The following is a 15,752-nucleotide window of genomic DNA, read 5'->3' as shown; positions in this document are numbered from 1 at the left end:
CTAATTACATCTGGTGTGCTTTGCAGAGCTGAAGATCTTTCCCCTCCTCCCAAAAGTTCTCTGAAGATAGCAAAGGTTGCAGCCAGAGACACAAACATCCCGGACACTCCGTTCCCAGACTTCAGAGCATGGGCTTGGCCTGTGCTGTCCCCGTGGATCCCAGCCATGAGGCAGGGCAGGGCTGGAGATGATACAAACACCCAGGAGATGTTGGGACAGAGAATTGCTCCCTGTGTGGTATCCACAGCAAAATCCTGCAGTGGACATCAGGATCACCATGTCTGACTCTCCTGCCTCCGGCATTGGGTCTGTCCCAGAGGCAGAGGTTGGACAAGCTGAGAGCAGGGAGGGAGCTGTCGCTGTGTGTGACAAAGGAGTACGGCTGCCTGGAGGGAAGCCCAGGGCAATGGCAAGGTAGGATGTGATGGGAAATGTCCTCTGAGGGCAGCAGCAGGTTTTGGTTCAAAATTCCAGTGCTGTCAATCCACAGGTGGCAATGGGATCCGCTATGGGACCAGGTGACAGCAGAAGTGGTTTGCCTGTTGGGTTCCGTGCCCAGTGCTCCCCTTGAAGTATAAAAACCCTGGACGATCAGCAGCCGATTTCCCCCCAGCCAGATTTCCCCCATCCTTCCACCTTCCTGCGTTAAAATCCCAGGTTTCTCCTCTGCGTTGGCTTTGTGTGGCACCGTTTTGGTAGCGGGGGGCTACAGGGAAGCAGCGGTCCACCGGCAGCCCATGGAGGGGCCCACGCTGGAGCAGAGGCATGCCCGAAGGAGGCTGTGGCCCCACAGAGAGCCTGTGCTGGAGCAGGGTCCCGGCAGGACATGTGGAGAGAGGAGCCCGCGCTGGAGCTGCCTACTCCTGACCCTGTGGACGGGACCCACGCTAGGGCAGTGCATGAAGAGTCCTTGGAGAAGGAGGACTTCTCCCGTGGGAGGAACCCCACGCAGGAGCAGGGGCGGAGTGTGAGGCATCCTCCTCCTGAGGAAGAAGGAGCAGCAGAGACAGCAGCCCCCATTCCCCATCCCGCCGTCGGGAAAGAGGAGGAGGAAGCCAGGAGCGATTCCGAGCCGGGGACGAAGAGCGGAGCGGAGGGCGGAGGGGAGTTGTCGGACATTTCCTTGCACGTCCTCACTGCCCTGCGGTGAGTTGATGAGTGACAAACCCCTCTAGCTGCCAGCTCAGCCCGTCCCGCCCGTGTCCGCAGGGACCCCTCAGGCCGGCGGCGCTCAGGGCGCAGCCGCGCCGGCATCACGTGGGCGGCGGGGCCGCGGCTGCTCGGGATCGGCTCCGGAGCCTGCGGGAGCCGATCCCGTTCTGGCTGCTCCGGGCACGGAACCTCCGGTTCTGATCCCTCCTGGCTCGGCTGCGGCCCCTCCGGCACGGATCCGGTGGCGCCTCCGGTTCGGGTGCCTTCGGACACAACTCCTACTGCGGCTCCTCCGGGCACGACTCCCGCTCCGGCTGCGGCTTCTCCGGGCTCGTCTCCGCTTCTCGCTCCGGCTTCTCCTCCGGACACAGCTCCGGCTTCTCTCCCGGGCTCCCGGTGCGGCTGCCCCGGCCATGGGGGTTCTGGCGGGCGCGCCTCCGCCGTGAGCAGCATCGGCAGCAGCGGGACCCAGCGATGTTGCGGGGGTAGGTGCGGGTCTGGATGGGGAAGGGTCCGTGTGCCAGGGCTCTGTGTCTCCGTAGAGTCCTGGAATGGTTTGTGTTGGAAGGGGTCTTAAAGTTCATCTTCTCCTGCCACGGGCAGGGACACACATCCACTAGACCGGGTTGCTCCAAGCCTTGTTCAGCCTGGCGGGGACCCTTCCAGGAATGGGGCAGCCACGGCTTCTCTGGGAAATCCATTCCATCACCTTCACAGGGAAGAAGTTGTGTGGAAGCCAAGTAAGGAGATGGAATATAGTGGCAGCAGCATCCCCAAAAACAGGACTTGACGTTTCATTGCTGAGGCAAAGACAAAAAACACCAATGTGTGTTCTGCTATAATATAATAACATAAAAATATAATAAACTACTGCCAGATGCTCTACCAAACATTTGAGGGATGATGCTGTGCACACATGGGATGATGAGCCACTCTGGACTGATGCTGGTCCATGGTGTTGCAGGTCAGGTGTCCATCCCAGTGGGGATGGAAAATTCAGGCCCTGCTCCCAAACCTGAGGGTAAGAGTTTAACCTGGAGAGAGCTGGAGGCTGCTTGCACAGGAAACAGCCCCGTCGGATCAGTGCTGCAGGAAACATGTGGGGCCCGCTGGAAAAAGTGCAGATCCTGCACATTTTTTTGCTTTTTCTACAGAAACCAACTTTAGAAGGCTGTAGGGTGTTGGGGATTTTTTTTTTTTTTTTTTTTTTTTTTTTTTTTTTTTTTTTTTTGGCGTGTGTAGGTTTGCATTTCTTGTGTCAGTGCATGACTCTTAGGATATGATCCATTTTTCCTGGAAAGACAGCTACCAGTCAGCAAGAGAGGGAGTGTTTCTGGTGGTCCTTTGGACTCTGGGATAGGATTTCAGAGCCCCACCTGGACACTGAGTAGAATCAAGCATAGCTAAGGCTTCCATAGGGATTCTGTTTGCATGGTGTGGAGAAAGAATGAGTTATTCCATTGTAGATGATTTTCCAGGATATGTTTTTGGCATTAGAGAATGTGGGTGGGACTGTTTAATTCCTCCATATCCTCCAGTTTTCTTCCGTAGTGCGTGGAAATACGCTGAAATTGCCTCTCCTGAGGCAACTTTCAGCTGAGAATTACAGAGTCATAAAGGGACAACATTATTTTTCTTTCCTGTGGGTTAGATTAAGAGTATTTGTATCAGTAGACTGGTGAAATGTCCCTTTTCCTTGCTGTTTCTTTTATTTATTTTTTTTATCCTCTCTGCTCTGTTTTCCTTGCTCCTTTCTGGTGTGAATTCTTCCCAGTGTTCAGAGAGTTCTCCATGTGTGCTTTTCCACATGCTTTCCTATGATACCTGAGCTGATTTAGCTGGGAGCTGCAGCTTTGTTCCCTCTTTGGAAGGTGGCTGTGGACAGCTGTTGGTCTTGGACAGCTTGGGGGCACAGAAAGGGAGAAATTAGAGTGGAAAAGGTGATAGAACACTCTGGGACTGAGGAGATAAGCCCAGCCTGTATGGAGTCAGAGCAAGGGGAAAGAGTATGGCCTGGCTGAAATGCAGAAGAGGAAAACACAGAGATGAGGCAGAGGGAAGAGGAAAAAGTGAGCCTGAGCAAAAAGAGGTGATGGCTGCTCTGCAGGAGGAGGTGGTGGGTGAGGAGCAGTGTCCAGGAGTGTGGGAGGAGGTGCACGAAGAAAAGGGCACCAGAGCTCAGCTAGAGCTTGTGAGCCAGAGATAAGCAGCAGCAGGTTAATCTGCAGGGCAGTGTCTGTGTCTGGGCAGCGCAGAAAACTTCCATGTGGGGAAGCCTTGGACACACTGCCCCTGCCTTCAAATGGAGGGAGATTCCATGGGGAGAGTTCAGTAAGGAAGAGGAGAAATGCAAACACCCCAGTGACAGCAGTGCCCTGCATGCAGGCACTCAAATGATGTTTTCCATTCCTAAAACTTCTCCAGCCTCTGTGTTAGTTTGGGATTTGACAGAGCCCTACTGAGCACTGGAGTGCAATATCCTGGGTCACTCTTCTGCTTTCTTCTTTCGAGGACGTCTCTGCTTGCTGGCCACTGAAACTAAAAAACAGGGCTTCGACTCAGCTTGGGGAAAATACACTGGTTTAGACAGCTCTGTGGGGGATTTTGGTGGGAAATAGGTGGGAAAATAGATTAAAAATCAGTTAAAAATAGATCTTTTCCTTCTGAACCAGATGTAGAGGAAGGCTGGGTTGGCAGCAGAGGGGAATGGGCTCTTTATATAAAGAATGGGAAAGCTACATTCCTTTTTTTTTTTTTGCTACTTCAATAGGGAAGTCTGACCTTAGGTCTACTGGGTGTAGAATCCTGGAATCCTAAAAATCTGTCTGCAGGGTGTTTCTCTTGGACAGCAGGTGAGAATGGGATCCCTGGAGGAGCTGTCCTTCATTCTCCTGGTTGTCCTGGATTAATAAGGACACCCTGCCAAAAGGGTAAAGCACTTTCATAGGGTTGCAGGGCAGAGGAACAGGTGCAGCTGTTGCTGCTCAAATTCTTCCCCATCACTCTCCCTGCCTCATTCCCACTGCCTGTGCCTGGGGCTGGATATGTTGTGAGTGTTGGAGGAAGGCTCTGGATCATCCCCATGCTCATTTTCCCTATGCTGTTACCCCCAGCCAGGTCAGTTTGGAGGAAGAGAGCCAGAATCCACCCACTGTGGGACACTGGAAGACCCTGATGCCATCCAAAGGTGACAAGGAGGAGCCAGAGGGTGGATGCCAGGATGCTGGAGGTGTGCATGTACCCCAGTCCATGGAGCAGCTCAACGTGTCCCGGCTGCGCAGCTCCTCGGTGGAGATCCGGGAAAAGGGCTCGGAGTTCCTGAGAGATGAGCTGCACAAGGCACAGAAGGTGAGCCCCGGGGTTTTGGGGAATTCCTGGGGAGGGTGGCACAGGTTGGAGCAGAGGGGGCTTTCCTGGAGGTGGTGACAGGAATCTTGGGTCATGGGTCAGGTGCTGGGAGGAAGGGCTGTGATTGACAGGCTTGGGCAGGGCATCAGCATTCCTATCCCTCTCCATTTCCTCAACAGGAGCTGAAGCTCAAGGACAAAGAATGTGAGAGATTGTCAAAAGTCAGGGAACAGCTGGAGCAGGAACTGGAGGAGTTAACAGCCAGCCTGTTTGAGGTACACCCTCTTCCTTTCTCATCATTTCTTCAGCTAAGCCTACATCCAGCTCCTTTAAGACAGGCTTTCCCTGGACTTCCAGCTCTCCTCCCACAATTTCCTCCTCTCCCTTGTTCTTGGAGAAGCAGAGCTGACCAGTGGTGCAGGTGCAGCCTTTACCCGGATTTCCTTCTCCTTCTAGGAGCTGTGGGGTTGCATAAAGAGCACAGTAGTTATGGTTCCAAAATGTGGGAATGCCTGGAGCTGGAGCCAAGCATAGCTCCCTGTCCCTCTCCATGCCTGCTCTGCAGTCTGGGCAGCTGCTCTGTAATAGAGATGATTCCTTGGCTCATCCCAACCCTTGCTGGGGGTGGGAACATGCTGGATGTCCTCATCCATTCTGCTCCAGTGAGTGTCCAGAAGGCTTGTTAGTTGTGGGTTTTGTTTTGGTGGTTTTTTGTTGTAATGGGATTCTTGCCAAGCTGTATCCTGGCAAAATCCTATTCACCAGCAGCTCTAATGTCTGGATCTGTCTGGATAATGAGGAATGCCAGAGCCCATCTGTACCTTTGAAATGCAGGGCTGTGAGAGCCAAGGAAGCATTCCCTCCCAATTTTGGCTGCCTGAGCACAGGGTGATCTTGGAGATCATGTAGTCAAGGGCTGTCCCCTTCCTTTGGTGGCCTTGGCTAGATGCTGTTTCCAGACTGCAGGGAGGCCCCAGCTGTGCTGCATCCCGCTCCCCTCTTCCTGTGGGAGAAGCTTCTAAGCCAGTTTCCTCCATTTGGCCCCCACAGCTCCTGCTGTGTCACAGCCATGCCTGGGGCAGTGGGACCTGCTGCTCCAAAAGGGGAGTGGGAGCAAAGTGCAATAACAAGGCAGGCAGGAGCAGTGCCCTCACCATGACTGAGCAATGAGTGTGGATCAGGATCAGAGCCACAGGCAGCAGTCAGGGATCACCAGCAAGGCTGCAGTGACTGCAGGAACCAGGCTGAGGTGAGGCTGGAGTCACAGCTGTTGGAATAGGGGCATGCACAGCTGTGGTGTGGAATGGGTGGGTTCTAATGTCAAAGCAATTCCCAAGGGCAAGGAAAGGCAGGTCCTTGCTTCTGGCATTCTTCTCAGCAGCCCCTATCAGTGAGAGATGACCTTGGCCAGCTAAACTCCTTAACTTAGCCAGCTACACTCCTGGAAAGGGGATGTACTCCAGGCTCTGGCACTGGGAACTTTCTCTGGGAAGTTCTGAGGGAAGGCTCTGCACAGCTGAAGGAACAAATTCCCTGGATGGGGCAGGGATGTCTGTCCTCTTGCCTGGAACATGTGATGTGACAGACCTGGGACCTGCCTTGTTGGCTGTGTGAGCTGGGGTGCAGCAGGTGGATTAAAACTCTCTCTGGTGCAGGAAGCCCACAAGATGGTGAGAGAAGCCAACACCAAACAGGCTGCAGCAGAGAAACAGCTCAGGGAGGCCCGGGGCAAGGTGAGTGACTCTCTGTGACTTCTTTTTTGGGGTTGGTGTGGTGGCATCTCTGCCTAGCCTGGCCACAGGGCTGTTTGTTGGCTGAGCAGAGCGAAGTGCAGCTTCATCTCTCTGAGATGCTGTGGTCCCTTTCTAGCAGACACTTGAGTGAGAGGGGAAAAGGCCTCACAGACATCCTTGCATTGCCGTCTCCTGCTGATCCAGCTCTCACTAGGGAAGTGGATCCACAGAGAAATAATGAGTTAAGTTGTTACAGCTCTGGGATGGAAGGATAGAGCAGGAACCTGGGGAGTTGGAATTTCCTGACATGGCTGCATCACAGGGCTGCTCAAATGGCTCCATCTTGAGGAGAGAGAAATTTCTTTGGAGTGATTAGTTCTGGGACAAAAGGGGTAGATTCCAAAACAGCTGCTGTTTAAAATTCTGGATGATGGTGGCACTGGGAGTATGGGGAGACGCTTTGTGGTTGGGCTTGTAGCTGCTTCCCTGTGGTTTCAGTGTTTGGTGGGATGCGGCAAACTGGAGCCCAGCAGGTGCTGAGGGTGACTCTTGCTTGTGTCCCCAGATTGACATGCTGCAAGCAGAGGTGACAGCCCTGAAGACACTGGTGATCACATCCACGCCATCCTCCCCGAACCGGGAGCTGCACCCCCAGCTGCAGAGCCCTTCCAAAGCTGGCTTCAGGAAAGGCCACGGGCGGAACAAGAGCACCAGCAGTGCCATGGTGTCAGCTGCCAGCCAGAACGTGGCTCCAGAGCCCGTCAGCCGGGAGTGCAGAGAGGTGGGTTGGGTTGGGGACATCCAGCTGGGAGTGCAGAGAGGTGGGTTGGGTTGGAGACATCCAGCTGGGAGTGCAGAGAGGTGGGTTGGGTTGGAGACATCCAGCTGGGAGTGCAGAGAGGTGGGTTGGGTTGGAGACATCCAGCTGGGAGTGCAGAGAGGTGGGTTGGTTGGGGACATCCAGCTGGGAGTGCAGAGAGGTGGGTTGGGTTGGAGACATCCAGCTGGGAGTGCAGAGAGGTGGGTTGGGTTGGGGACATCCAGCTGGGAGTGCAGAGAGGTGGGTTGGCTTGGGGACATCCAGCTGGGAGTGCAGAGAGGTGGGTTGGCTTGGGGACATCCAGCTGGGAGTGCAGAGAGGTGGGTTGGCTTGGGGACATCCAGCTGGGAGTGCAGAGAGGTGGGTTGGCTTGGGGACATCCAGCTGGGAGTGCAGAGAGGTGGGTTGGGGACATCGGCTGTGTCGGCCTCGGAGCTGCCCCTCCAGGAGCTCTGGGCTTCCCACAGAGCTCTGTGGTCTCACTGAGCAGCTGTTTGTGCCCTGTTCCCTAAATTTGTGCTGAGGCAGGCACTGGAGAGCTTCCTTTTGTGGGGGTTTCCTCTTTGTCGGGACAGGAAGCAGTCGAGGGATCACTGAGGGGCAGATCCTGGGGGTGCCAGTGCTGTGAGCAGATGTGGAGAGCTGCTGAGCAGAAGTCAGTTCCACTAGCAGATGTGGACACAGCTGTCCTGGGAAGCAAATAGGAGGCACTTGGTCAGGAAAAATGAAACAGAAGAAGAATGTGCTGCAGGAATATGTCTCACTAGTGATTTTTTGGGAGCTGCAGCCTGTGTCATGAAGAATTGTTGAGGGAACACAAAGGCTTGGTAAAGATTTGGATCTGTCATTTCTTCACAGAAGTAACTTCCACAGGGTAGAGATCTCCTATGGTTTCAAATCTCAGGGCTCAGCCTCCAGAGTGCCCAATGTTATGTATCAAGGATGGGATGGTTTTTTGTCCCTCAGAATCCTTATGGGAGAAGTGATAAACAGGAACCCTGGCATTCAGAGAGTTGGTGGTCTATGGGAAAGATCTTAAATTGGGCCTAAAAATGGTAATTTCTGTTCCCTTTCTGCACCTCAAGCTGAAGTTTAAAGATGTGTCTTGTGGCCCTGTGGTGCCTTGAGGACTATGCTCAGTTCCTGCAGGGGAGGACTTGAGCCTTTCTCTGTGTCTCATGTTTTTACCTCCCTCTTTGCCTGTCTCTCTAAACCTCTTCCTTCACTGTCTGTCTCTCCCTCTGCCCTCCAAGTCTGGTTTCCCTGCTCTCCTCTCCCTGCTCCTTTGCATCCTCCCTGGGAAGGCTATCCACATCACCTATGAGCCAGGCTGGCAGGCCTTGGGAGCAGATGCTTCCTCCTTCTCTTCCTCACGGCAGGTAACCAACCTTAGGGAATGGGTGGGACTCACCTGCCTCTCACGCTTCCAGCCTTTCAGTTCCAGCTTCCTTTTATGCTAATCTCCATTTTTTTTTTCCTTTCATTTTGTTTTCCTCCTTTTTTTTGTTTACATCTTGTGGCTCTGAAGCTGTTGCTGGTCCCAGGTGAGCAGTCTCCATGGCACAGAGGATGTGCTGGAATCGGGACCTTTCCAGCTGCGTTCACTCATGTTCTTTGTGTTGCTCAGCTTAGTTTTATTTTTTCCTTTCAGAATCTTTTGTTGGGCTTGTAGGAGCTGCTCTGTGTCAGTCAGATTGGTGCTTTGCCCAGTGATCCATCTGGGATTTTAATGCCAGATCCCACAGAGTCTCTTGCCCCTCATCATTCCAGCCACGGGTTGAGCGTGCTGTTTGTCTATTCAGTGGTTGTGTGGTGGCTTTCCTGCAGCCACAGGAAGGAGGAAAAGCCACCTGGAGGAAAATGGGATAGAGAGGTGCCTGCAGGCTTCTGGCACACACAGCCCAGGGTGGCTGTGGCACTCTGGCACAGAACTGGGTGGGACACAAGAGATCCCTGGAGCCAGGCAGCTTCCCTCAGATACTTCTGTGATGTCTGAGCCTCTCCAGCTGCAGAGCAATGTTTCATGGCTTTCCTGCATAGTGTCTGGTACTTTCTGACAAGGTATTCCTCCCTCTTCCTGCTCTTTTTGGACACTTGCTGCAGGTCGACTCCATTTTATTTGCCGAGTTCCAGGCCTGGAAGGAATCTCCAACTTTGGACAAATCCTGCTCCTTCCTGGACAGAATTTACCGAGAAGATGTAGGACCTTGTCTGGACTTCACCAAGCAGGAGGTGAGTGCTGGAGAAGCAGGAGCAGCTGGCAGCTCTGGAGTGTTACCTTCCTGGAATTCATTCCTGCTCTCCCTTGTTTTGCTGCAGCTCTCGGAGCTGGTGAGAGTGGCAGTGGAGCAGAACACCCTCACCATCGAGCCAGTGGCTTCCCAGACTGTCCCTGTGGGGAAGGTGGCAGCAGAAGACTGTGGTGGCCCCAAGTAAGGACCATGTCCCCCTGCCTTGTCCCCTCCTTGCTGCTGGTTTGTCCCCTGTAATGGACTAGTGTGACAGGCTGCTTTGGGCAACCTCCCACTAGCAGGAGCGATGTGATATTCCAAATAAAGAGGAGGGATTTTATTCAGATATTAAATTTAAGTCCTTTCTTACCTTCTGAGGTGTCCCTGTGACAGAAGGGACGTGCAGGTTTCCTACCACTTTCCTGCAAATTATTCCCCAGACAACCCAGCCTGTGTTTATCAGTTTCCTTTTGATTTTTTAATTTTTTTTTGCCTTCACAGTGGCTTCCGGTCACAAATCGTAACGTAAGTGAAATATTTATTGTTCAGCTAGTGATCAAAGGTCTCTGGAGCATTAACAAGTCACTAACTCAGCACCATGTGGCAGCTTGGAGGTTTTTGCTGAGCTGACCTAACTCTTTAACTCTGTCTAAATTCCACCCAGGCAGGAAGGGAAGGAGCCCATCGGCAGTAAAAGACCCAAAAGGAATTTGTTCCCTTTTTTCCCCGCTGCAAAACACTGATTTTTATGGCTGTTTGGTTTGTTTGATTGTGATAGCTGTGGTTTTACACCAAGTGGTACTAATCAAGCAAGAGTCACTCTTTTCCAGGATGTTGCAATGCTCAAATATGTGACTCCTTACAGGTATCTTGTTTACAAGGTTTTTGGTCATCCTGCACCTCTTGGGAATTCAGTCTCCTTAGGCTGTGTTAATATTTGGTAAATGATTACTTCTCCTTGCATCTGGACACTTGGAACCCGTGCTTCCACTCTTGGCTAATGTTTGCCTTGAGAGCAGTGGAAAACAAGCCCACGGACAAGCTCAGGAGCTCTCTGAAACATTTTCACCCCTCTGCTGTCACCTCCTGTGGCTCCCCAGAGAAGGTTTTTTGCAGTTTGGGAGTGATGTTCCTCTTCCTCCTGAGTCCCTGAGGAACGTGGTGATAACTGTGCACTAGTAAATTCTGCTTTATTGCTTTAAGTGGTGATGGGAATCATCTGCCTTGCAAATAGCAGGAGAAAAGGGAAGAAAATAAAAGAATGCTGCACCCCTTGCTGATGATTGTGTGGAAAAGGCTGTTTTCACCCTCTGAAATCTCAAAACTGGGAAGTCAAGCTCCTTTCCTGTCTGCCTGAGGAGGGGTTGGCTTGTTTTGAGTTCTTGGTATGTGCAAATCCTGCTCAAATGCTGGATTTACCTGTTTTGAGGCCAGCTTTGGTGCCCAGCCAGCGTGTTTACATCTCACCAGGAAAGCTGATACACCTGAGCCTGCCCTGGAATGTGGGGGACATGTGCAGAGACCAGGGGACATTGAAGCCCTGCTCCAGCCTCACTTCTTTAATATTTCCTGTGGTTTCCTCTGGGGCTGTGTGTCAGGGAAAAGGTGCTTTCATCTAAATTCTCCTAAACTTGATGCTAATGGAATATTTCCAGGAGCTAAAAAATATCAGCCAAGGAGTTATTTTTCCTTCTTCATGGTGCCTTACCTGGGGGATGGCTTCTGATCTCTCACTTAATCTCTCCAGGTGGCTGAATTGCTGGATCTGTGCGGTGCCACTGGATTGCTGAAGTGCTTTTCCCTTTTCCTTCAGGAAATGTGCTCTAAGCGGCCTCCCCAGGACCTGCAAGCACCGGATCATGCTGGGGGATTCTGGGAATTACTACTACATTTCCCCTTCCTGCAGGGCCAGGGTGAGTCCTTCACCTCCTCAGGGTCCCTTGACCCTCCAACATCATTCCATGCCCTGCAGTGGGTGAGTTCCTGAGGGTCAGCCCTGGAATTGAGGAAAAACTGTGAGATTTGAGGTCGTTCCTGAGGTTGAGGTAGCTCTTAGTTGGTGATTAGGGGGCAGATCCAGCTCTTCCTTCTGCTTTCAGATAACCTTCAGTGTGTTCACTTGCCATGATTTCATTCAGTACAGAGCTTTGATTGTTTGGCTCTATTGTTATTCTTTAATTCCCCTTTGTAAAGCACAATGATTTTCTGCCCTTTCGAGGCTGCTGCTGTTCCAGTCAGATCCGTGCCTGGCTGTGGGAACAAACTGTCCTTTCTGTGGAGGGGAGGGAGAAGGTGGATCGTTTGTTAATGTTGCTGTTGGGGCTCTTGTTCAGAGGAGGGTTTTAGAAGTTAATTCTTTCCCGAGCTGCATTTTTGAAGAGCTGATCCCACAAAAAGTTGGTTTTTGTGGACGGGTTTGACTCATTTTCATCACTTACACCAAAGTAATGTCTCAAATCTTTGCTCCTTTTTTTTTTCTTCCCCTCTTTCTCTCTGTCACCCAGATCACAGCAGTGTGCAACTTCTTCACCTACATCCGCTATATCCAGCAAGGCCTGGTGAGGCAGGATGGTAAGAGCTGGCTCCAGGGGGATGCTTTCTATGGAGGCAACTGGGAGGAATTGGGAGGAGCTGTTTGGAGTGACAGGAGTGGGGTTGGCTGGGGGTGTCTTTGAGAAGCAGATAAATGACAAAAGAGAGGCATGAGGGGAGCATCTCTTCCTTCCTTATCAGCTTCCTGGGAGCTTTGCTCAGGGGTGGAGCTGGTAAGGGGTGACCTGGTGGGCCTGTCCTGCTTCCTTCTACTCTGGGAATGCTGGAGCACAGCAGAGCAGGAGCTGGTGGCAGCTATGCCCTCCTTACTGATTTTTTGGTGTTTTTTTCCCCTTCTCTGCCCCCATTGTGCTTTGCAGTGGAGCTGATGTACTGGGAGGTCATGCGGCTCCGGAGGGAGATGTCTCTGGCCAAACTTGGATTTTATCCCAGTGAGATGTGAGCAGAGCCCTGAGCCTGGAGGAAGCTGCTCCTGGAGGAAGGGCTTGGAGTGCAGTGCCTGTCCTGCTCCCTTCCACTTTCCCTTGGCCTGGAGCAAGGAGCAAGTGGCACAAGTTCCACCTTCAGCTGTCCCACTCCTCCAAGTGTGACTGCAATGCAGCTGCCACACTGCCCCTGGAGCTGGGCTGGCCCTGGCTGCTCCAGGATGACCATCCATGGACTCTGGAGTCTCCTAATTGCAGTGTATATCCATTTTTTAAAACCTTTTGTTTTTATATGCAGCCTGCTTTGGCATAACCCGAGGCTAGGCCTGTGCAGGGTGGGAATTCTGGACCTTCCTTGTGAGCCAGTCTGTCAGGACACATGCTGGCTGTCTGTTCCACTTGTTTTTTTGGGATGGAGGGGGTGCTGTCCCTGAGGTCCTGCTGACCACAGCAGCCCTGAAAATGCCAGCAGAACACAATAATCTTGAACAGTTTGTTTCCAAGTACTTCCTTGTTCCTTTTCAAGGAGCCTGCAAGAGAAGCTTGTTGCCAGCGGAGTCACAAAGAGGGATTTGTTCCTGTTTTTGCTGGATGTTTGGCACTGGGTTATGCAGGCTGGGGAATGGCTGGAGCTGTGCACCTGGGGCCTCCAGCAGAAGAAAGGGAGCAGGGAAATTCCCTAACTCCCAGCAGGCTGCAGGATTTTTTCCCCCAGACTAGGGAATCTGCTTGAGTTGTCAGAGGCAGATGCAGGGCCCTGTGACAGTCCCTGGTGTGAAGTCCCCCATGAAGCTTCTAAACATAAAACTTACCCACAAACAAGTCTTGGAGCTGTTCCTGCTCTTGGGGGAGCTTTGGGCAGTCCTGTTCCCTCTCTTCAGGCAGAACCCTTGCCCCAGGTTGGGTTCTTTGTGTCTCCAGAGGGAGCATGCCCAGGTTGGCAGTCCCAAAGCCCAGCGATTCCTTCCCACTGCTACATCAGAGCCTGTCCACTGGGAATCATGACTTTTCCTGGGCTGCCATTCCCTGGTGAGGGAATCTGAGACCTCTTTGTGTGCCTATGAGGAATGTGGCTAAGGTTCCTGCCTGCCCCAAAATGTGCTGGGAGGGAGGGATGTCACTGGAGCTGTAGGAATGCACAGGCCTAACACATCCTGAGCCCAGACCCAGGTTTATTAAAGCCATGACAGTATTTTGTAGCTAATTAGCCTTTTTTTCAGTGACTCTGGAATCAGCTTAGCCATCACTCACTCTGGGGTTTCCACTTCTGACAGGGTTGTCACCCTGTCCCTCTGCCACCCTCAGCAAGCTGGTGCCCATCCTCAGATCCGTAACTCCATCCTCTTCTGAAGGCTGTTACAGTAGGAACTTGATTTTCTTCCAGTGAGCTGCTGGATTTTGTCTGGGAGAGAGAGAAATAACACAGCTTTGGTTTTCCTAGCTGTGGATTTCAGCTCAGGTGAATTCCACCCCTGGAATTTATCCCTGCATCTCTTCCCCCATCCTTTCTATCTCTCCATGTCTTCCTGTGCCGTGAGCTGCTACGCTGCACAAACATTGCAGCACTGGGAATGAGATGATCTCTCTGACTAGGAGATGTTTTGGTTTCTGGGATATTTTTTGCCCTGTGGTGTCACATTGAAAAGCACTTTGAGACAGAAGGAGCTGGAGCAATGCCTTGTCTGAGGTTGTCTTGCATTTCAAAGCAGAGAACAATTTGTGAAGGAAAATGAAGTCACTCCGTTAGCAGCGGGATGGTTGCACCCTGCTCTTTCATATAGGAAAATAAACATTTGCTATTAACCTCTACAAGCCTGGTTGGAGTTGGAGGGTTGGGGTGCTTGGGGTTCAAGAGAAAATTCTACAGGATGGGGTTTGAGGGTGCTTTTATTCATCAGAGCAGATACCTCTTCTTCCTGAGGGAAGCTGAGGCTTCCCCTGCTCGGTTGTGTCTCCTTTAATTTGCTGGCTTGAAGCACTGCATGGGTGCTGGGTAATTGGAGGATCTTCTTCCTTCCTCTTTCCTGATCAGTCTCCCCCTTCTCCTCTCGGCAGGCAGAGGTTTTGGGTCGTTGTGGTTTCACTAAAACCTTTTGCTGTCCTCCCTGCTTGGCTCTGCACATTAACATGGCAGATCTCATCCCCTCTGGGAGATGACAGTGGGAGAGCTGTGTGCAGAAAGGGATTTAATTTCATTTTCAATTAAAAAGCCATGCAAGAATCGGGTTGTGCAACACAGCCAGGCAGCCACGAGAGGGCACAGGCAGCCCAGGCAGAGACTGCCCTCCCTCCCTCATTCCCTCCCTGGGAGAATGGAGCATATCCAGGTCCCACCTGCTTCTGACCCTCCCTGCAGCCTCTTGACAGGAAAACATTCCTGCAGCTTCCCTGCACTGCTGGGAAAGAGAATTGGGCAGCTGGAGAGTGGAAAGGAAAGAAAGGATTTGGATTTCTGTAAGGGATGGTCGTATGAGATGAGACACTGGGAATGCTTTCCTGAGTCTGGGTCTTTCGGTGGAAAGTCAGCAGGGATTGCTGTTAGAAACTTCCCTGTGACACTGGCTCCTAAGCCAGTGTCACAGGGAGAAGACATCATGTCCCTATTCCCAGCCTTTTCCACCAGAACTTTCCTGCTCTTTTTCCCCTCACAAATAAACAAACCAGGGTTTGAGCTGAGTCTCTGGGTCCTCTGGTACCTCCTGCAATCTTCCTGGCGCCTGTTTGCCCCCACAAAGGGTCTGCCAGCCTGTCCTGGGCTGAAATAAAGGGCTTCAAAGCGATGGGAGTTCAAAAAATCTTCTTTTATAGATGTGTTTGATTTGCTTGATTTTATTTTCATCCCTGTTTCCCTCAAGTTTGGGAGAGAAAAGGGATATTTGGATGATGATGGAGGTTAGTGTTGTGCACGATGAGGTGCTTCTAAGCATTTGGATATTACTATTTGAGAAACTGGGATTTAGACCAGAGAGATTTGGTTGCTCCTGGCAGTTCCCTGTGTCTGCTGGCTGTGTCCTTTCCCTGCCTGTGGAATTACTCCAGCTTTGCTCAGGGCTGTAAATCAGGCTGTCTTTGTGCAGCTGGTCAGGCTGTCCCCACACGCCCACACACAGAGATGAATGGTTCCTGTTCCCAGGAACAACAAATGAAATATTTTAATTTTTTTTGTTATTTGCTCCAGGTGCAATCAAAGAAAAAAGAAGATAAGCAGCTGGCCTTGGAAAAGTCAGGACTTTCCATGCTTTCCTGAGCTTCCTGTAGGATGAATCCATCAAAGCAGAGAGGATTCCCTGCAGAACAGGCAGCACTGGGCTAGCCATGGGGAAATTCCAGTCATTTTGGACATTCAGGGAGTGTGGCCCTGCCAGGAAAAAGTCAGAAGCCCTGGCACAACTCTCAGTGTGCACGTGGCACCCACAGCTGGGGCTGGCCAGCTCTGCCAAGGCAACCTGTTCCTAATAGGAGCAAATCCCTGTGGTGCCACCAGTGCTGG

The 15,752-nt window shown here is 51.9% G+C and overlaps 1 protein-coding gene across 3 annotated transcripts; it reads left to right on the top strand.

Annotated features, from left to right (window-relative positions):
- Positions 1-810: 810 nt before the first annotated feature.
- On the top strand, positions 811-14,066 carry RAB3IL1 (RAB3A interacting protein like 1). Of its 3 annotated transcripts, none has more exons than XM_050975257.1 (11): positions 811-1,146; positions 4,266-4,500; positions 4,680-4,775; positions 6,156-6,233; positions 6,799-7,014; positions 9,157-9,285; positions 9,373-9,485; positions 9,786-9,809; positions 11,098-11,197; positions 11,789-11,855; positions 12,197-14,066. In XM_050975257.1, the coding sequence occupies exons 1-11, from the start codon at positions 827-829 to the stop codon at positions 12,277-12,279; spliced, it is 1,461 nt and encodes a 486-aa protein (XP_050831214.1). In that variant the 5' UTR covers positions 811-826; the 3' UTR covers positions 12,280-14,066. The 3 variants fall into 3 exon arrangements, with proteins under 3 accessions (XP_050831214.1, XP_050831215.1, XP_018777584.1); XM_018922039.3 differs by lacking the exon at positions 811-1,146 and adding an exon at positions 1,272-1,637; XM_050975258.1 differs by lacking the exon at positions 9,786-9,809 and having other exon boundaries at positions 812-1,146.
- Positions 14,067-15,752: the final 1,686 nt, after the last annotated feature.

Source organism: Serinus canaria, chromosome 5 (assembly GCF_022539315.1).
Source record: "Serinus canaria isolate serCan28SL12 chromosome 5, serCan2020, whole genome shotgun sequence".
Classification (NCBI taxonomy): Eukaryota; Metazoa; Chordata; class Aves; order Passeriformes; family Fringillidae; genus Serinus; species Serinus canaria.
Note: the sequence above shows the minus strand (reverse complement) of the source record. Positions and strands in the feature narration are given on the sequence as shown.